Raw genomic sequence first — 19778 nt, 5'->3', positions numbered from 1 at the left:
TATTTTTCCGACGATCACAAAAATCGCAGAGTTAATATTTATTTTTTTAATTAAAGTTTATATTTTACGCTCTTCCACTTGCTAATAACGGTGCAAAAACACGTCAAGTTATCTCTGGGCAAGTTAAAACTTAAAATGACATTCGGCAGAGCACCTAGCCGCGGACAAAATAATTATGCCGTTGCGCCGAAAGTTAGATACCGATAATGCCCGATCTGCGTCGACCTGTGTGCAATGTAAAAACTCACAGTTGTCGGCCAATCAGAGATCTCAAATTTTTCATTGCACACGGGTATGCGCTTCGTTCATCTTCGCACTGAAATTGTTTGCAATTTTGAATTTTCACTACGAGAAAACTGTATGAAATGTGGCATATTTTATAGTGGTCGTCGGAAATAGTAATTTGTGGTTTTAATTATCGCAAATAAACAGTGTAGAAATTGTATATAAAGCCATTAGTAATTAAAATAATTAAATCTTTAAACCAACACAAAACGACATTTGAAGTATTTTTTATAAAGTCTTTATGTAGATTCAAGACCAGAAATTTGTATTTGTAGAGAAATTATTCATTTTTAAAAAATCAAAATTTATTGGTAAGACATAAAACGTTGTATGTATCGCGGGCATAACTCGATGTTTAAGTATCTCGGGCAACTTACAAAGTCTCGGGCCGAAGGCCCTCGACCTTGTAATCTAGTTGTTCTCGAACATAAACATCCACATTATGCCCTTAATACATAAATAACTATTAAGCAATGGGAAAGAGAACAAGAACCAAAAGGCTTTTAGAATAAGATTTTAAAGGGACTTCGTGCGACAAACTAATCCGCTGATCGTAATTTAATTTATTGTAAATGTTTGTAAATTACATTGGTCGGGTTGTTGCATGAGAAACTAAGCCATTTGTAATACAAAGAGTTTAGTTCCGCAATCCATTATAAAGTTTCATACAATTAGAATCTGAGGTAAATTACACGTGTAAACAAATTTTAGAAAAATTTGTAGTGAGGTGAGGAAAGTTATTTAAATTGAAATGGCTTCCGAATTCTGAATCTGAAGTCTGTTTTGCTTCATCAGGTCCGTATTCAGAGACATTCTTGAAAAATTTATGTTTTAGCTCTCTAGTGTTCAACAATTTGTTTAATTTAGTTTTTCTTGAAGACTTGGAAAGTCGTAAAATTGCTCACAGTGTTTTAGAAAGCCAATTTAATAAGCTTTCCAATGCCCTAGAAAATTCATTGCTAGGATTCGTACTTCCCATGATATTTCTGAAAAACTGTTTTTATGTCGTAAAGAAAATGTAATTTTTATAGGCAATTTTTCATTTAAGGCAAGAATTTTCACATCGATTTTTTATTGTAATGCATCATTGACAAGACTGAGATTTGTCTTTTTGATGCGCTGACAAAGTCTTCTATTGTTTTGAAAACTTACATGACAAACGACATTGGGAAATTTTTCAAAAACTTATTTTTTTGTAATTTTCAGTCAATTTCATTAACAAAATTACAAAATTGTAACTTCCAAGCACACATTAAGTTTTAAAATGACTTAAATGCTAACGTAGCTCAGAATAATACATTTTACCGAACTTCTTGATGATGATATGGATAAAAAATATTTCAGGGTGGAAATCTCCGAAAACAATTTTTCAGAATTTTCTGGGTAGCACAATGGGTCACTATTAAAGACAAATACTCGCCAATCTGTTGGAAAGTTAGCACAAATTGGTGGATGCTTCTAAAAATTTATTTTTTACGCCTTTATTTGAACTCTTCTTCAACATTTTGGTGGCAGCAACCGATGAAAATAGCATAAATTTTTCTTAAATATCTTTACTAAAACTAACTCTCCCGGCAACTTCTATAGTTCTTTGGGAACCGTATTTATTTACGTTTTTAATGCAGTATTATAGAGTTTCATGATTTTGAAGATGATAAGCAAAACTGAAAAAAAAAACAAAAGTAAACGCGGTGTACTAAATTTTTTATTCACAAATATCTCCGAGTCCTGAGCTGATGAAGCAAAATGGATTTTGAATTCAAAAGTAGGAGGGAATTCTAATTATCATTTACGTTGAATTATTAACTCTACTAAATTTTCTAAATAAATTAATTATCATTGTTTTACTCGATATTCGTCCTATTTCCAGGGTTCTATTTTTGTACCTTTGTGCATACCTTACGCTGGAATTCTTTAATACAAAAATATTTATGAAAATCAACATGTCCGCATGTTTTGTTTTTGTATATACCTACCTGAAATATTAATTTCAGCATAACATAAATTATTTCATTCAAATTTGGCTAATATGAGTGAAGTTATTAATATTAAATGAAAACAAACATAGATAACTAAATAACAAACATTTCAGTTTCATTAAATTGGTGTGTAATATAAAAACATTAACATAATAAAACCCAGCGCCAAACAAATAAAAAACAAAATCAAAACCATGTAACTAGTTCGATAAAAACTCTAGACATCCTCAATTTCATCTTTGTTTCTAACTTTTCCATTTCACTTGAACTCTAACAATAAGTGAAACGTGATCGAACATCCAACAAAAAATTCTCACAAGCTTCTTTGAAGTGGAAAGAACGCTCATTACCCAAGGAAGACTTCCAAAGTCAAAACAACTGTAAACGAAAGAGTTTATTCAGGATGCTTAATCAACATTTACAATTAGGAAGCGCAATTTAAATCTACGAGTTCTATTGATTTTAGCACACCTAGAGCATAATTGACTTGAGTCCCATCAGAGATTTGTTTAATACCTGTATTTGGAGCACTATTATAGTGGCAGTCATGATATGGAATAAATTTCGGTTCAAAACTGCTCACGTAGTACACAATTCGTTTCGAATATCTGATAGTCTAATATGTGCTATTGTGGTCAAGAAACAAGTAATCAATAGTAGCATAAAGCGATGGTAATATGCTATTCTATAATGTTAATATAGTGCTGCCAACGTCGTCATTGGCGAATTGTCAAATTGATGGATTTATGCTTGTCATGTAGATGCGGAATTTACACAACCCGTGATACGACCCCCCGCCACCCCCTCCCCCTTTACTTTTAAAAAGATTACAGATAAACCAGCATAATTTCCATAGTGGATATAAAATATTAAAGTAGATTTCCACCTTAAATGAAGTTAAATAGCACAGCTTTTAACTGAGGCAGTTCGTTGGAATAAGTTTAACTTTAGTCCCCAGTATTTAAGATTATTTAACTGTCACGTTGCGCATACTAATTTTTTCTTTTGTAACCATTTTGTCAAACATTTTCTCGTGAAAATAAAAAATTATATGGTACCCGCATAAAAAGAACGTTAAACTTTTCTTGAAAAGAAATGAATAATGAAAGTTTTGGGTCGTGCTGAAATAACAAGAATTTTTTATTGTCGGATCTGTAAAATTACATGTTATATTTTTTTAATTCAGCATCGTAATTGGAGCTCTTTCGGGTTTTATTCCACCATGGACGAGATTTCCCTATTTTTAACTGCAACTGTTGTAATAAAACACCGGTCATAATTAAATTATTTTAATTAGAATGACGGGAGAATATAAATTGTTGGACAACTGTGTTGATCAAACAACACGTTTCCATTATTGGAAATTTACAGTAAAATACATAATACAATGTTTTAATACAATTTAACCAAGTTTTCTTAGCACAAAAAGCTAGACAAAGTAGAATTCGCATGACATGCATAATGTATGCGTGAAATTTCCATGGAGCACTCCGACTATCGACACGCTACCAGCAAATTTAGAAACTTTAATTATAACGGGGAAACTAAATTATTTGCAGTTTCAAATCAAGGGGACTTGTTGATAGCGTTTTATGGAGGTCTTGAAAGTATGCGTGTGTTTAAAACGACCGCTCATCTGTACGAATTATGAGCTTCTCATTATTATGGCGGTTTAATGGACGGTATTAACATGTAATGTCATTTGCAGAGCAAAATTGTTTGATGAGAAAACCATCATATGTTACCGCAGCTTAATGAGGTATATATTTGCAAATAAACGTGAAAATTTAAATCATTATAATTGGTGGAAGAATGTTTGACCTCTTATTGTTTTCTCAGTTTATTTGTTGAATTAAATTAATTGTCGCAGTGCGAAAAAACTGCAGCAGTGCGGCAAAAAAGATAACATAGGCCGCTCAGGGGCGTTTAAAAGGAAAGCAACCTTTAGCACAACAAAGTATTATTTACACAAGTTGTTTCGTTATTTAAGATAATTTCTTATTTTAAATAACACAATACAAATTAATTTTATTGTTGGCGCCGTCTATTAGAAGATTCATGTCATATCAACATTTTAACGGCCTTTCAGGCTTTGCCGAGTTTCTTCACTATTTAATTCTAAGATTTGCAGTCCAACAGGCTACAAAAGAGACGTTTTTAACAGAAAAATTACGTAATTTTTGGAAATGTTACTAATTCGACATTTGTTTTCTCATCAAAAATATCCCTAGGAACGTTGTAAAGAAGAAGAAGATTTTATATGACCAAAATTATCGGCCCAATGTAATTACAGTTAGATTATAGCATTGTTTCAATTGTTACCGATGCTGTAATAAACTTCTTAAAGCATTGTTTTGTGAAGTGGAATTCAAGTCAATTTTTTGACACTTTACCAACTTAACCGTTCTGAGAACAGAAAAAACTAGTGTATAACACACATTTTATAAGACGCACATTTCCAGACTGGTGCGTCAAAACTCTGATTTTATGAAACTTGTATTTGAACATACTATTTTCAGAAATTTATTTCTCTCCAGCAAATGCCGCCTGAGCTGCAGACAAACATTGCTGTCGAGCCGTAAAATTCCACTTGCTGTTGTTTGCATATAAATAAGTATTTTATTGGTTTTGCTCATTTATGGCATAAAAAATCCAATTAGTAAAACGATATGGTGAGGCTACTTTTAAATAAAAGAGCAAAAATAAGTTATTTCAGATATTAATTTTCTTGAAATCTCAGAGGAGCTAATTAGAGTCTTTTCGGCGATAAATAAGAAAGGCTATTTCTGGATTCGCGGAAAAAATAATTTAAATATTTACGGGAAAATTCTCCTTGAAAATAAAGTGTCCACAATTTTAAATTCATTCGTCGGATTCTCGGCTTCTAATTCTTATCATACGTTTATTTACATTGTGTTATACATAGTAAAATGGCCTGTATAAAAGACTAGTCTACACTTTTAATTGCAAATTTTAAATTGTAAATTAAATATTTATTAGAGCAGAATTTTAACTGCCGATTCTTAAATTTCTAGAAAGGAAGATTCTAAATTCGCAGGTTTATGAGTAACAAGAGAGTTTTTAAAATTGTAAATTCTCATATTGTCGGCTTAAGTCGTTAATTTGCAACTTCCATTTTAAATTTTTTTGTCGGAGGTGGATAAATCTCAATTTTTTACATATTTGTCGTTAAAATTTAAAACTGGAACATTTGGAGAATAGAAGTAGAATGTTAATTAATTAATTAATTAAGAAATAATAACATATAAAATTATCTAATAATATATTTTTTTAGTTTTAAATAGACTTAACAACTTACATATTCTTCATTGTACTTTGGTGGATGCGCCGGTTTCAGGAAGAGTTCATGTTGAAACAAATACTGCGAATTTAGAACAATATTTTTGTTCAAAATATTGAGTTATTGCAGTAATGTGGGTTGTAATGATGTTATAATAAATAGAATAGATAATAATTACCTAATTAATATCTGAAAATCGTATCAAAGATTTAATAATTACCATAGTCAACATTAATTTATAAAATAACGGTAATAATTAACCACAAAGGTATTTTACGTTAATGTAAATATAATTCTAGCTTTTGTGAGTTATGTAACCGGAAAGCTTAATAGTTTAAATAGAAAAGCTCATTGTCGGATTTTTGTAATTCCGTGTGTTTAAAAATTAAATGGTGAGTGTGAATACCAGAATTCAATACATTGCCGCAGGTGTTCTTTATCAGAGATGTTCGGAATTGTACAACACTTGACAATAAAGCGCACAATTTGTTGGAATATTCGAAAGCTAACGGCATAATGAAAACTTTGTATTGTATTTGAGTTCACGTTACTTGTAGTTAGTAAGTAAGTGGAATGGGAGGCAGGTGCTTCTTCGGCAGCTTTCCCAAGTTGGAAGTATCCAATTTCTTTTTTGCTTACAAAAAGTTTGATTACAAAATCAATTCAAAGCGAGCACAATAATAATTATGAGAAAGTATGTAGTCAAACTTAATGCCGCGTAGTAAATCAGTCATCTAATTAGAACTCTTGTCCTTACCGAAATATAATTAATTAAACGCGAGAGTGGATCGTATTACCTTAAAAGATAATGGGTAAACAGTAATAAATTACATGCAGAAATGGCTACGTAACGGATAACGACTAAGAGAAGAGACAAACTAAGAGAGTTTAGTTTGAGATGGATGAAAAGTGAGACCGTGTGTAATAAATCATATGCGATAGTGCGATGCGTGACAGGGATGAAGAAGGTACCTTTGGAGCGAGGGTCCGGATGTGTTGCTGCAAGAGAGGACGCGTCTGGAACAAAGGAACAAAAACACTAATATGTCCTGGTTGCTTCCCACTGATTGCTATTAGTAGGCACAGCACAGCGGCATGCATGCGACAATTGTTAAAGGGGGCGGCTATATGCAAAAAACAACGCCAGTAAAACATCGATAACGGGAACAGCGATAACGATACGGTTTTGCTGCCATATATTACGCCGTTCTCAAGACCTACCGACAAATTCCTAAGTAGGTTAAAGCCCTTTTTGCTCTAGATTCGGCAACTGCAGCCAAGGCGGAACGCTAGTCGACACCTGATTTTTTTTTACTCTTGATACGCCTCCACCGAAATAATTGCTTGGGATTTTCGTTTTCGTTATTGCTTCACTAGGGCCTCTCGAGAAATACAAAAACTAATTAACTGTTTATGGCAATTTACGGGAAATTACATAACGGTTACGACGACTAAGCTCCAAATAATTCGCGGAGCTTCCGAAAAAAACTCTAAAGTCGTTACTCAGTGTCTTTGGCAGAAATTAGACAGCAGACAGCGTCACCGTTATTTGGATCATAACACAAGATAATAAGAAGTCATATTAAAAGAAAAGGCAAACAACATAAAAACCAAACTGCGAAAGTAATTTACAGACGCGTTTCAATTTACTGTCTGAAAATAAAAGCTGTTATGAGCAAAAATGGCGAGAGTTTTCCTTACTACCTTCAAAATTCCAAAGCTTTTTTATTTTAAAATTTATAAAAATAGCTTCTATTCAGTTAGAGATATCAGTAAATATTTTTTTTCTTCTTTATTAGCTTGAGAATATTATGTTGTCTAATTCCGAACTTTAAAATTAAATTTCTCTCCTACAAGTAGATAAAGAAAAACGTATTTTAGGTTGCTTATTTTTTTTTTGTTATACAGGGTAATAAAAAAAGGCGCCTATAAGTGGAAGTACCATGTTCTTTTTAGTTAAACCATCTCATAAATCAAAGCAAAATTAATTTAAATCCATTCCTTTTCACAGTATGGATTTTTTTTTCAAAGGAAAAACTTAATACAATTTTACATTAGGCAGTCACAATAGTAACTAAGCAACTAATACTAAAAGCTTTACAATGTTGCAACATTGAAAAATATTTTACAATGCCAAGAAATGGTACTTTTAAACGTTTAAGTAACTTGGTTTAAAGCACTTATTTTTTTTTGATATAGAATATTATTAACTGTAAAAAAATGTGATGTCTAACAGTGAAATTGTTATAAACGGTTTATCCAAAGTTTGATCGATTATAAAAGAACCATGTAAATCTAAAAAACACAAATATTGCTTTGGTTTTCAATTTTGAGGACAGGAAAGAATTAGGTGCTATATTTTCATCACCCTGTATATATTTAGTAGGGATGGAAACAAACGTCGTATACGTCATAAATATTTATGGGGTATTCTATACCAAACTGACCACATTTGACCCCGACCTTTTTTAATTTGGCTGAAAGTTTTTTATCTTTTTCTACTATACAGGGTCTATCAGAACTGGCGGACCAAAATCATCCCATGGATAAATGATCTTCTGCAGATAAAGAGAAAATTGTTTAAAAAAATCCATTCTTGTTGGCTTTTAAAATAAGAACGGTTTTAATTGACCAATCGTGTTGTAGATGTAAAATTACCTTAAAACATATATTTTTTACCATAGAAACCTATTTAATTGTTGCAAAAAATAATTGACTGTTATGTCATAACAAAGTATTTCTGACAATTAGACAGTCATTCCAAACGTTGATTTGTGGTTTCATTGTATTTAATAATTAATTATGTTTACCCCGGAAGAATATTTTGATATGGTCTTGTTGTATGGAGAGTGTAATCGCAGTGCAACAGCTACTATCCAGCAATACGCACTTCGTTTTCCAAATAGGGAACAGCCTAGCCGAAATGTTATTTTAAGATTAGTACAGAGAGGAAGAGAATCTGGTAATTTAAAAGTATGCAGAAGGGAGGTTGGGGGTGCCCCAAGAACTGCGAGAACCGTGGACAACGAGGAAGCGGTTATTGAGATTTTTGAAGAGGAACCTGAAACGAGCATTAGTATTGTGGCCAGAAATCTTGAAATGTCCACCTCTTCTGTTCAACGTATTCTTAAAGACGAACGAATGCACCCATTTCATTATACTAAAGTGCAATGTCTTACGCCGGAAGATTATCCTCTAAGAGTGGAGTTTTGTACTTGGCTTCTGCGGGAACATGAAGCAAATGAGAACTTCGTCAAAAGCATATTGTTTACAGACGAATCTTGCTTTCAAAAAGATGGATTTTTCAATCAAAGAAATTTTCATGTTTGGGGGCGAGATAATCCGCACGTCTTCAGGCAAAGTAATCCCCAGCAAAGATTTTCTGTCAATCTTTGGGCTGGAATTTTTGGGAACGCCATAGTAAATTGTTTTGAGAACAAGTTATACGCAATTATAAAACATCACATTCTTTCAGGTTGGTTTCCCGCCAGACTCAACGGCCAAATTTATACAAATTTTTTAGTTGATGATTTGGACATGCTGCTAGACAATATTCCTCTACAAAGATTAAGAAATGTTGACATTAACAATATTTGGTTCCAACATGATGGATGCCCAGCACATTTTGCAAATGTAACTAGGAACCATTTAGATGTTAGATTTCCTAATGCATGGATAGGCCGCGGAGGCCCAAGACGTTGGCCCCCCAGGTCGCCAGACCTTACGCCCTTAGATTTTTTCCTTTGGGGACACGTCAAGAATTTGGTGTACCGAAATATGCCTGAAAATATTAACGTGTTAAGAAACCGCATTCAAGAAGCATTTGCTTCAATAACAGCTGAAATGGTCAGTAATGCTAGGGCAAGTCTACTGAGAAGAGCTGCTCTGTGCATTCAAGTGGAAGGAAGAAATTTTGAACATTTACTTTAAAAACTATTTACCTATTTTTTCAAATTTATACCGCTAATTCATTCATTTTTGTTATTTCTGTATTCATTTACTAATCTGTTTTTCGGATTCTGTTAATTTTAAAGTTTGAGTTTATTATTTCATTTTGTTGGTCTTAAAATAAACTTGTCAATTTTTATGAGAAGACGTCACCTAAAAAATTACGTCAGTGTAACAACAATGCAAAAATATTTAAGATGCATCCATAGTTACAAATAAAGCAGGAAAAGCTAATTTTCAGGTAACTTAACATCAGCAACACGATTGGTTAGTTTAAATTGTTCATTTTCTGATCACTATTAAAGATGGATTTTTTTAAACATTTTTCCAATTATTCCCAGAAGATTGTGAATACATCGTTTCATTTTGGTCCGCTAGTTCTGATAGACCCTGTATAAAAAAAGGTTCTCAGAATTTTCTCAATTTTTTGTTCCTAATCCAAAAAGTTGCTTAAATATTTTTAAATAGCTATAACTTCTTCAGAAATTAACTTATTAGAACGTTTTTATTTTCAAAATTTTTGTTTTGAATTGTACTTTTTAGAAAAAAAATCAAAAACAAATTTAAGATAATAAATTCAATAAAATTTTCCCTTTTTTTTGAGAAAAACGTTCTAATATGGTAGTTTTTGAAAAAGTTATAGCTATTTAAAAATATAAAAGCCATTTTTTTGGAAAAACTTTTTTTGGGTTGAGAACAAAAATTTAAAAAAATTCTGAGAATTTAATAGAGTAGAAAAAGATGAAAATCTTTCAGCCAAATCGAAGAGTTGGGGTCAAAAGTGGTCGATTTGGTATGCCGGCTACAGGAAAAAAGACTTTTCTGGGCCTCGTTTTCTAATTTTTCTCGATAATTTGGACCTCGAGAAATAATAACTCTCAAAAAAGTGTCTTCTCTCTTTTGATATACAGGGTCTATCAGAACTAGCGGACCAAAATGAAACGATGTATTCACAATCTTCTGGGAATAATTGGAAAAATGTTTAAAAAAATCCATCTTTAATATCGATCAGAAAATGAACAATTTAAACTAACCAATCGTGTTGCTGATGTTAAGTTACCTGAAAATTAGCTTTTCCTGCTTTATTTGTAACTATGGATGCATCTTAAATATTTTTGCATTGTTGTTACACTGACGTAATTTTTTAGGTGACGTCTTCTCATAAAAATTGACAAGTTTATTTTAAGACCAACAAAATGAAATAATAAACTCAAACTTTAAAATTAACAGAATCCGAAAAACAGATTAGTAAATGAATACAGAAATAACAAAAATGAATGAATTAGCGGTATAAATTTGAAAAAATAGGTAAATAGTTTTTAAAGTAAATGTTCAAAATTTCTTCCTTCCACTTGAATGCACAGAGCAGCTCTTCTCAGTAGACTTGCCCTAGCATTACTGACCATTTCAGCTGTTATTGAAGCAAATGCTTCTTGAATGCGGTTTCTTAACACGTTAATATTTTCAGGCATATTTCGGTACACCAAATTCTTGACGTGTCCCCAAAGGAAAAAATCTAAGGGCGTAAGGTCTGGCGACCTGGGGAGCCAACGTCTTGGGCCTCCGCGGCCTATCCATGCATTAGGAAATCTAACATCTAAATGGTTCCTAGTTACATTTGCAAAATGTGCTGGGCATCCATCATGTTGGAACCAAATATTGTTAATGTCAACATTTCTTAATCTTTGTAGAGGAATATTGTCTAGCAGCATGTCCAAATCATCAACTAAAAAATTTGTATAAATTTGGCCGTTGAGTCTGGCGGGAAACCAACCTGAAAGAATGTGATGTTTTATAATTGCGTATAACTTGTTCTCAAAACAATTTACTATGGCGTTCCCAAAAATTCCAGCCCAAAGATTGACAGAAAATCTTTGCTGGGGATTACTTTGCCTGAAGACGTGCGGATTATCTCGCCCCCAAACATGAAAATTTCTTTGATTGAAAAATCCATCTTTTTGAAAGCAAGATTCGTCTGTAAACAATATGCTTTTGACGAAGTTCTCATTTGCTTCATGTTCCCGCAGAAGCCAAGTACAAAACTCCACTCTTAGAGGATAATCTTCCGGCGTAAGACATTGCACTTTAGTATAATGAAATGGGTGCATTCGTTCGTCTTTAAGAATACGTTGAACAGAAGAGGTGGACATTTCAAGATTTCTGGCCACAATACTAATGCTCGTTTCAGGTTCCTCTTCAAAAATCTCAATAACCGCTTCCTCGTTGTCCACGGTTCTCGCAGTTCTTGGGGCACCCCCAACCTCCCTTCTGCATACTTTTAAATTACCAGATTCTCTTCCTCTCTGTACTAATCTTAAAATAACATTTCGGCTAGGCTGTTCCCTATTTGGAAAACGAAGTGCGTATTGCTGGATAGTAGCTGTTGCACTGCGATTACACTCTCCATACAACAAGACCATATCAAAATATTCTTCCGGGGTAAACATAATTAATTATTAAATACAATGAAACCACAAATCAACGTTTGGAATGACTGTCTAATTGTCAGAAATACTTTGTTATGACATAACAGTCAATTATTTTTTGCAACAATTAAATAGGTTTCTATGGTAAAAAATATATGTTTTAAGGTAATTTTACATCTACAACACGATTGGTCAATTAAAACCGTTCTTATTTTAAAAGCCAACAAGAATGGATTTTTTTAAACAATTTTCTCTTTATCTGCAGAAGATCATTTATCCATGGGATGATTTTGGTCCGCCAGTTCTGATAGACCCTGTATAATTGCAATTAATTCTTCATTTTAGTGGTTGTGTCACTGCACAGTATTAAAATAGACCATTCAAAAATTTTTAGTATTCATACACCCACAGTTTTTAAATCTCGCTTAATATTTGCAATATTTATTTTAATCTCATCGATATTGGAAAAGAGGGATCAAAATTGGTAAAAACATAAAATTTTGTTCATCCACCGGAAATTACAACTGTAGATAAAAGCCACAATTATCACCGGATTTCATACAAATCAAACCATCATTTTATAAATGTTTGGTTCATTTTATGCTCCACTTAATCTTAAAATATACAAAAGTACTATTTGTGGAAACCGAACTTTTCCTTTACTGTTGTGTTGACAAAATAAAATTCCATTTTCTTCCCGAATCTCGTCCCATTCCTTCCACGCGTTTCTTGTGGATATCCACCATCTGTGAACCCTTTTACTTTTCATGTATTCCAGATCCAATCTAGTCTTTGCAAAGTTCATTTTATTCCGACTAAAATATGTTTCCTGTGGTAATTACTTCGTATTGTCCTTTTGAACATGTGGGCGATTTTTGTGATGTTCGAAATAGAAAATTATGTAACGATATTGGAAGAAGCAGTGAAAGATGCTTGACTTCTTGGCCGATGGCAAGTACGTGCGATGCGTGATGTTGGAAATCATTTTTAGAGTGGGAGTAAAATATATTGAAAATATCGATACCGAGTGGTGAAACTCAATACAAAGAACGGGATGGTTGTGAAACTATGAAAATGGAAATCGCTTTTTATCTGTTTGCGTGAAACTTTTATTGCGTGAATAATGTTTTTACAAAATGATGAGATGTAATTTGTGTGTGGCTTCTGGAATAAAATGTAAAATGGTGTCGCTTGCAGCATGCAGATTTCATCTCGCGTTGTGGCAAGAGTCAGAATATCCGTCACCAAAAAATAAAATATTCCATTCAAGTTGCGTCTACCACCAACACATAAAGCTTTTGGGTGAAGCGATATCTCAACTAATTGCAAGCTTTGTTCGAGCTCTTGAACGTAAAGCGGCCAAAATAATGGTTACGTTAAGGTTAAAGAATGTGTCTGATGAAACTAATCGACTCCTTCTGCCCAATTAAGCTTGGCAGAAAATATTTTTCGTTTGGTATTTTGCTTGTCCCGAGCGATAAAATATTATCTCGCGAATGTGTGACGTTTAGTATGTGAATATTTCTGCTTAGTTGGGTAGAATGAGGCGTTATCTTGTCATTTATTTTTGGGATGGTGGTGCATAATAGGGCGAGTGAGTGTTCTTACCCTCAACGTTCAGCATGATGGCGAGATTAATCTTGGGTTCCGTGTTCACCTGACACTCGTAGACGCCGGCGTCTCTTTTCTGCACGTAAGCGATGCGCAGATCCCAGTCGTCGCTATGCTCCGGATGGCGGACGCTGAAACGAGCGTCTCCGGTGTATGTGTGGATGCTCGAGGTCAGGATGTGGAGGTCGCGTTTACGCATCCAGGATACCTGCAACAAAGTATCCCGAGGGCGATGAGACTCAAGACAATTTACACGAAAAGCCAAATTAACAGGCGCTTATCCGACCGTAAAAGACACTCTAGACAACGATCGATAGTGCGACCAATTTCAAGTCAAATTTTATTTACCAGACACTTTTTATTATCGAGATTTCCTCTATTTAGTTCTGAACTGAACGTTTATTAGAACCATTAAAAGTTGATTGAACATTTTAAAGGATTAGATGTGTACATCTTAGAACAATAAAGTCAAGTAAAGCTTTAACTTACTGCTAATAAAATTTAATAGTTGTTAAATAACTTGCACGTATGTTATAAAATAAAACAGTCAATTATCAGTGCTTTTTTGGGATGTTTTCTTGCAGACATTTATGCGAGGACATAAAAGTATTATTAAAAGTTTAGTTTAAAATAAAACTGCGCTTGTCATTTTAATCAACATTCAATGTACTTTTCTCAGAACGCTGGTTTTTATTCTACTCATTTTAATTTCAAATAAAAATTTTTATCAGAAGTGAAGTCTGTTTATTACGTTAAAACAAATCATTAAATTTTACATGCCTTAAAACTCACTGCAAACTAATTTTATTATATTATTAGAAATCTATTCTAATACACGCTATTTAAAATTCTTTATTGAACTTGTACTTGGATCGTCCTTTCTATTTAGTTTAAAAACATTTTTGTTTTAATTTTAAAGTTAACAAAATGCAGCTTGTTAATAAATAAATGGAAATATTGATAATATCTCGTTTTATTGTGAATCAGAATCCTTTTTCCAATATTTGGAGTCTTTATAATTAAAATGCATTAAAAATTATTTTAATTTATGCTGAAAAGAGTGAGAATAAAACATACAGGACTATGAAAGAATATAACATCGTAGTTGCCGCTTTTGTTGATGTAATCTTAACTAAAGTAAAAAACGTCAACTGTCAAAGTTTGACATTGTTGACAATTGTCCCCACTCTGTTGTATGTAGAATAAAACAATGTCTGTTATCGTTTCCGTCAATCTCTAATAATCAAAACACCATAAAATTGTTTTTCAACTCATATGCAGTTTTTGATTGAAAAAATCCAACATTTTTACATCGATGTAGAAAAGACACTATTTCTCCGTTGATATCATCCAATCAGAAAGTGAAAAATTGCTTTCTCTATTGTTTCTATCCTACCTCCCCTCTAATAAATTGAATTCGTCCTCAGTTATGATGACAATTGCATATACCCCTCGAAGAACAATTGACATGTCTCTGTATTCTGGTGTTTGTTGTGAGCGTTCTGTGTTGTAAAATTTGTGTCTGTACGTGAAGATGTTTGACCAAGATAATAAAGAAAATGGAAATTCTACACCCCCAAACATCAGAGAGGCAGCAAAGATAACTACGCTTAATTTACTTCCCTCAAAATCTCAGAAGAAATACGAATTGAATTACAAAGCGTTTGTGGATTGGCGGAGCTCAAAAAACAAAGTATATTCTCAGAACACGTACTCTTGCTTCACTGAACAAGCAAAGAAATAATTTTCTTTGCGTTCATATGAGTAGAAAAAATAGTGTTCCATGTGTGAAAAATGGCGATTTTTGACTCGATGGATTACTATATTCGCCTTCGGCTCGTTCTGTAAACTTTCATCTCGTGAAAAATAACCAATTTTCCCACTCATGTAACAATATACTACATATTCCTATTTAAGTTTGGGGTAAATATGGCTATGAGCTGGTCATCTGTTTTCAAGAGCACCACTAGATATTTTATTAAACATAAGAGAATCTTTGCAATGTAATTTTTTAGAGCAAGATTTTATTTTGGTAAAAACAATTAGAAAAAGAAGCCATAAAAATTCAAATAAAACAAAAAAGTGTTACAGGACCATTGCGCACTCAGACTAAATCTGATAGTTCCACTTCTGATACCTCCTCGCTTACGTTTTGCAAACATTTGTATCAAATAAATCTGAACCAGCACCACCGGAAGTCGTCTGACTATATTGGGGTTGCCGTTATTAGTACTACGAAAACATGAATTAGTGTAAACAGGAAATGTTTGCTATCCGACAGGTGGTAGTTGGATGACCTTCACAGAGTAAGGGGGTGTACAAACAGGTAACTAGGTCATATTTTGGAATAAAAATTGTAAATATTTTTTTGTCTTATTTTCCCTTGTATTTCCCATCTTGCAATCTCATACGCTTGTTTACCTTTAGAAGTAAATGGAAAAGATTTATATGGCTTTTCCACTTTTGTAGTTCTGCTTTAAAAATCTCAATATGTTCTACTCTGCATGACGCTGCTTTGGACTTGTTTCTACAAATAATCGCAATACCCACGTTTTATTGTAAACTGGAGAATCAGCTTAGATACGCTAAAGTGCTACAATGTGTGCCATTCCAAAGACAATATTTCAAATTTTTCTCAGATAACCGTAAAAGTGTGCATCGTCCTCATTCGATCGCACGCGAAAGAAAGATTTGAAAAACTAAAAAATTGTTTATTTTATTCACGATGACACATTTCTTTCAGACTTTTACAGGAAACGACTTCATCCCACTCAATGCGTTGCATTTAGGTATATTTGTTCTCGTAAAAGCTTTTCAATTTATGCACTTTAGTTGAAGCTGAACGACCATGAGAAACCATAAAACAGATTCAGGTGATAGAAAATGACAAACGGAGCGAACATTTTAAGTTAATTGCATTCTTATTTTTTAGTCTAGTCGCAGAATTAAAACGAAGAGTAAAATGTCTGTTCTATAACAGTTCTGCTCTGAAATAATCGTGAAAAGTAAGTATTCAAGAAACTTAAACTCTATGTCCTGCAACTTCCTTCATGCCAACATCCTGGAGGTGTCTCTAGTGTTGTGAAAACCATTTAACTTTCAGGTTGACGAAGATCTTCTTCGACCCTGTGGTTATTACAGTCTCGGGTTTAATCGAAATTCGCAAACTTCCTTGATTATTATTGAATCTTTTCGCCGGACAAAACACGTTTACACTAATTTGGGATCTGCGTTATGACATTTAACACAAAATGAAGGACTCAAATAATTAGACTTAATTAAAGGGAGTCGGATCACAAGTTGTGAATATTTGAAGTAAAGTTAATTAAGTAATGCACTTAAGCTGCGACGCAATGTTGTCGTGATTAAACAACGTTATTTTGAGGAAATAGTAATTGAGTGTAATAGAAAGCTTTTTGTAAATAAAAGGGAGTTTCATTAAAAGTTTCATACAATAAAACAAATTTTAGGTGCAGCACGCCAAAGTTTTCAACTTTGGCTATTAGCTAAATGATTCTATTAAATCTGTGATTGTCTGAATTGAAGTTTGTTGTGAATCACGCACCTATGAAGAGACATCATAAGAAGTCTGATTTATATTTCAATTTTGTCTTAGTCGGCTGTAAACGTAGCAAAGGCATAATAAACTTGTTATCTTATAATTAAATCTACCATTTACGTAGCAAAGAGATTAAATTTTTAAATACATTTTCGCAGCAAAAATAATTTTTCCGAAACAAAGCATTGTGCATTGTCTCGTTACTTTTAAAGCGAAATTACGAAAAATGTAAATGCATCAGCGGGTTGACTGTTTATTTTTCATTTAAAAATGTATTTTTCTGTTTGTTTGTCAGCTCTTGTTTGTCGAATTCAAACCCCGTATCGATTGAGCTATTTCGCCAGATGTTGTGTTGCAAGTCGAGACACTTGGAGGCATAATTAGCAGGTGGGTGTTGTCGAGGTTGTTAAATGCAGGCTAACTTCAGCAAAGCGCTGTTTTCAGGCTGTGCAAGCATGATTAAAAGTAACAGCAGATAACGTTAGTTACAAAGAAGAGACGCCATAAAGTTGCAGAATGCAAATGGGACCGCAGAGGGCGCAGCGTTAACAAGCGACCAGCAAACACCCACATCAAGTCGACAATGCAAATAAGCACACATGTCCGAGCTTTGCTTCAGATTGATTGTGTTTGTATGCTAAAACCACGTAAAAACAACCATATTTGGACAGAACAGAACTGTCAGAGTGATAAATGCCCATACCTTCAACAGTATATTTGTTTCCGAAACATTTTTATTTTACTCACATGTTATCCGAGGAAAAAACATTTCAAGCAAATTCAGAACGAGCAGCCAACAAAAACTCTAATTTTCTATGGCGATACGAATAAATCAGAAATTCACGCTGAATTACAAAATGCATTGTTCCGAGGTGAAATATGAACAGTAATTAATCTCTTTCCTCCTAAAAGATTGAATTTATTTAAACCACGAAAATATGACACTCAATTAGTTTCGTGTACTTTCATCATTATTCACCAATTAAATCATCATCATTAGACCGGCGCATCCACCATTTTTCGCCGCAAGAATCTGTGTATTATTTTATATTATATTAATAATAATTAATTATTTCCGAACTTGAAACGAACTTAATAAAGGCCTTCCGAAATTATTGCTGGAAATATAACGAATTCCGCGCCTGCTTCACCCTCCTTGCGTCCAACTTTAAACTCACAAAACTCTTTAAAATTTTCTTCCGCTTTTATTATCTTCTTGCCAGTTGATGCTTTTCTTGATGAGTTTCTTATCTCATTATCCGAGCATATTGAATTTACAACCCGGATATATTCGCTCTTTTTGCAATTAAAGAAAAACGACACACAATTGTAGTACAAACAAACAGAACAAGCAACAGCCTCTGGCGCTGCATCCAAGACTTACGTGCCACGCTCTGGAAACAGATCAGGAACTTTAAATCAGGGTAAGGATAATTTTAATTACCGCGCTAATAAAACAAAAAAGAGTGTTAAATACTCTCAGGTTGTTGGAATTACTTTATTCCCTCGCCAGGGTAATTAGTGTAATAATTAATTATTCATTTTTCGGGGATTTTAGGGTTTTGTTTTAAACATTACGGGAGGCACGAATGCGCGGAATAACCATTCATTATTTCCACATTTAATAAAGTTTAGTGTTGTGATACAAATGTGCCCTAACTTCACGAAGTTTCCTCAATAATGTCAAATCGTAATTTTTCAAATCTTTTCCAAGGAAACGTCAAATTTATCTTCCTGTTCGTTTATTACGCCAATACCAACAAAAAAGACATTTAGATGAAAGATTGGCGACATAATTTGTACTGAAATATACACATTACTGAAATGTTAGGCTTGCGTGAACACTTCAAGTTAACTTTTTTCTATCTTAGCTCGGAGCTGCAGCACCTGCATAGCAAGCACTAAGTTATAACTAAAGAACTTCCGTAATTTGATGCGGAACTACTTTATGTTTAATTTTAGGACGAGTAGCAAGGAGCCACAGGCATTTGAACCGTCAAACTGAACAAAGTTTTATGGAGATGTTACATGCAGTTGACATCATTTTATTATTTAAACAAAGTCGGTGATTTGCGCCCCAGACAGTGTTTAATATTTATATGGAATCGGGAACAACGAAGTTTTATGTTGACGCTCCGAAACAAATTATTGATGATACAAAATGTTGCGGATTTTCGCATTCTCAAATTCTAATATAGCTCATACATCTTACAGCAGCTGCAATCTGTATTTACAATGAAAAAACCGATTAAGCTGATGTAACCATTATCGCTTCAGAAGCTCAGCTTTCTTCGTCTCATATTGACTTTGGGCGCGCTTGTTTGGTTTTTGTAAGCAACAGCTGTTGGTAACAACACTTCAACATCGTTTGTTACCCTATTATTTCACGTTTCGGGTGTATAAATTAAACATTTGTAATGGTCCAATTAATCTTGAAGAATTAGTTCGAAATCATGTTTTCTGAAATTGCAAATAAGATGTTAATATTGCCTAATTCGTTTTTGGTATAAATAATACTAGAATTTATACCCTGTCTGAAAGCTTACAACTTATTAAATTATACCATAATAAATCAAACTCCGGTGTAAATCTTTTCAACAGTGAGCATTAATATTGTTCCGTTTTGGAGTTTTGTAATCTAAAACCGCGACTTTTCTAAATTGGTTTCG

The 19778-nt window shown here is 33.3% G+C and overlaps 1 protein-coding gene across 5 annotated transcripts in view; it reads right to left on the bottom strand.

Annotated features, from left to right (window-relative positions):
- The window catches only part of LOC148173121 (zwei Ig domain protein zig-8-like), a 101019-nt gene that overhangs the window by 4263 nt on the left and 76978 nt on the right, over window positions 1-19778 (bottom strand). For 3 of the 5 annotated variants that reach the window (XM_088038399.1, XM_088038397.1, XM_088038398.1), the window contains exons 4-5: window positions 13548-13758; window positions 6538-6582 (exon numbers count right to left, since the gene is read on the bottom strand). In XM_088038399.1, the coding sequence (XP_087894525.1) occupies window positions 6538-6582; window positions 13548-13758 (256 nt within the window). The remainder of the gene's footprint in view (window positions 1-6537; window positions 6583-13547; window positions 13759-19778) is intronic. The other 2 variants (XM_088038401.1, XM_088038400.1) reach the window with 1 other exon arrangement.

The sequence above is a fragment of the Gnatocerus cornutus genome, chromosome 6, assembly GCF_029298725.1.
Source record: "Gnatocerus cornutus isolate USDA-ARS CGAHR chromosome 6, icGnaCorn1.1, whole genome shotgun sequence".
NCBI classification, from domain to species: Eukaryota; Metazoa; Arthropoda; class Insecta; order Coleoptera; family Tenebrionidae; genus Gnatocerus; species Gnatocerus cornutus.
The sequence above is the reverse complement of the archived record's forward strand: the minus strand, read 5'-3'. Positions and strand labels throughout refer to the sequence as shown.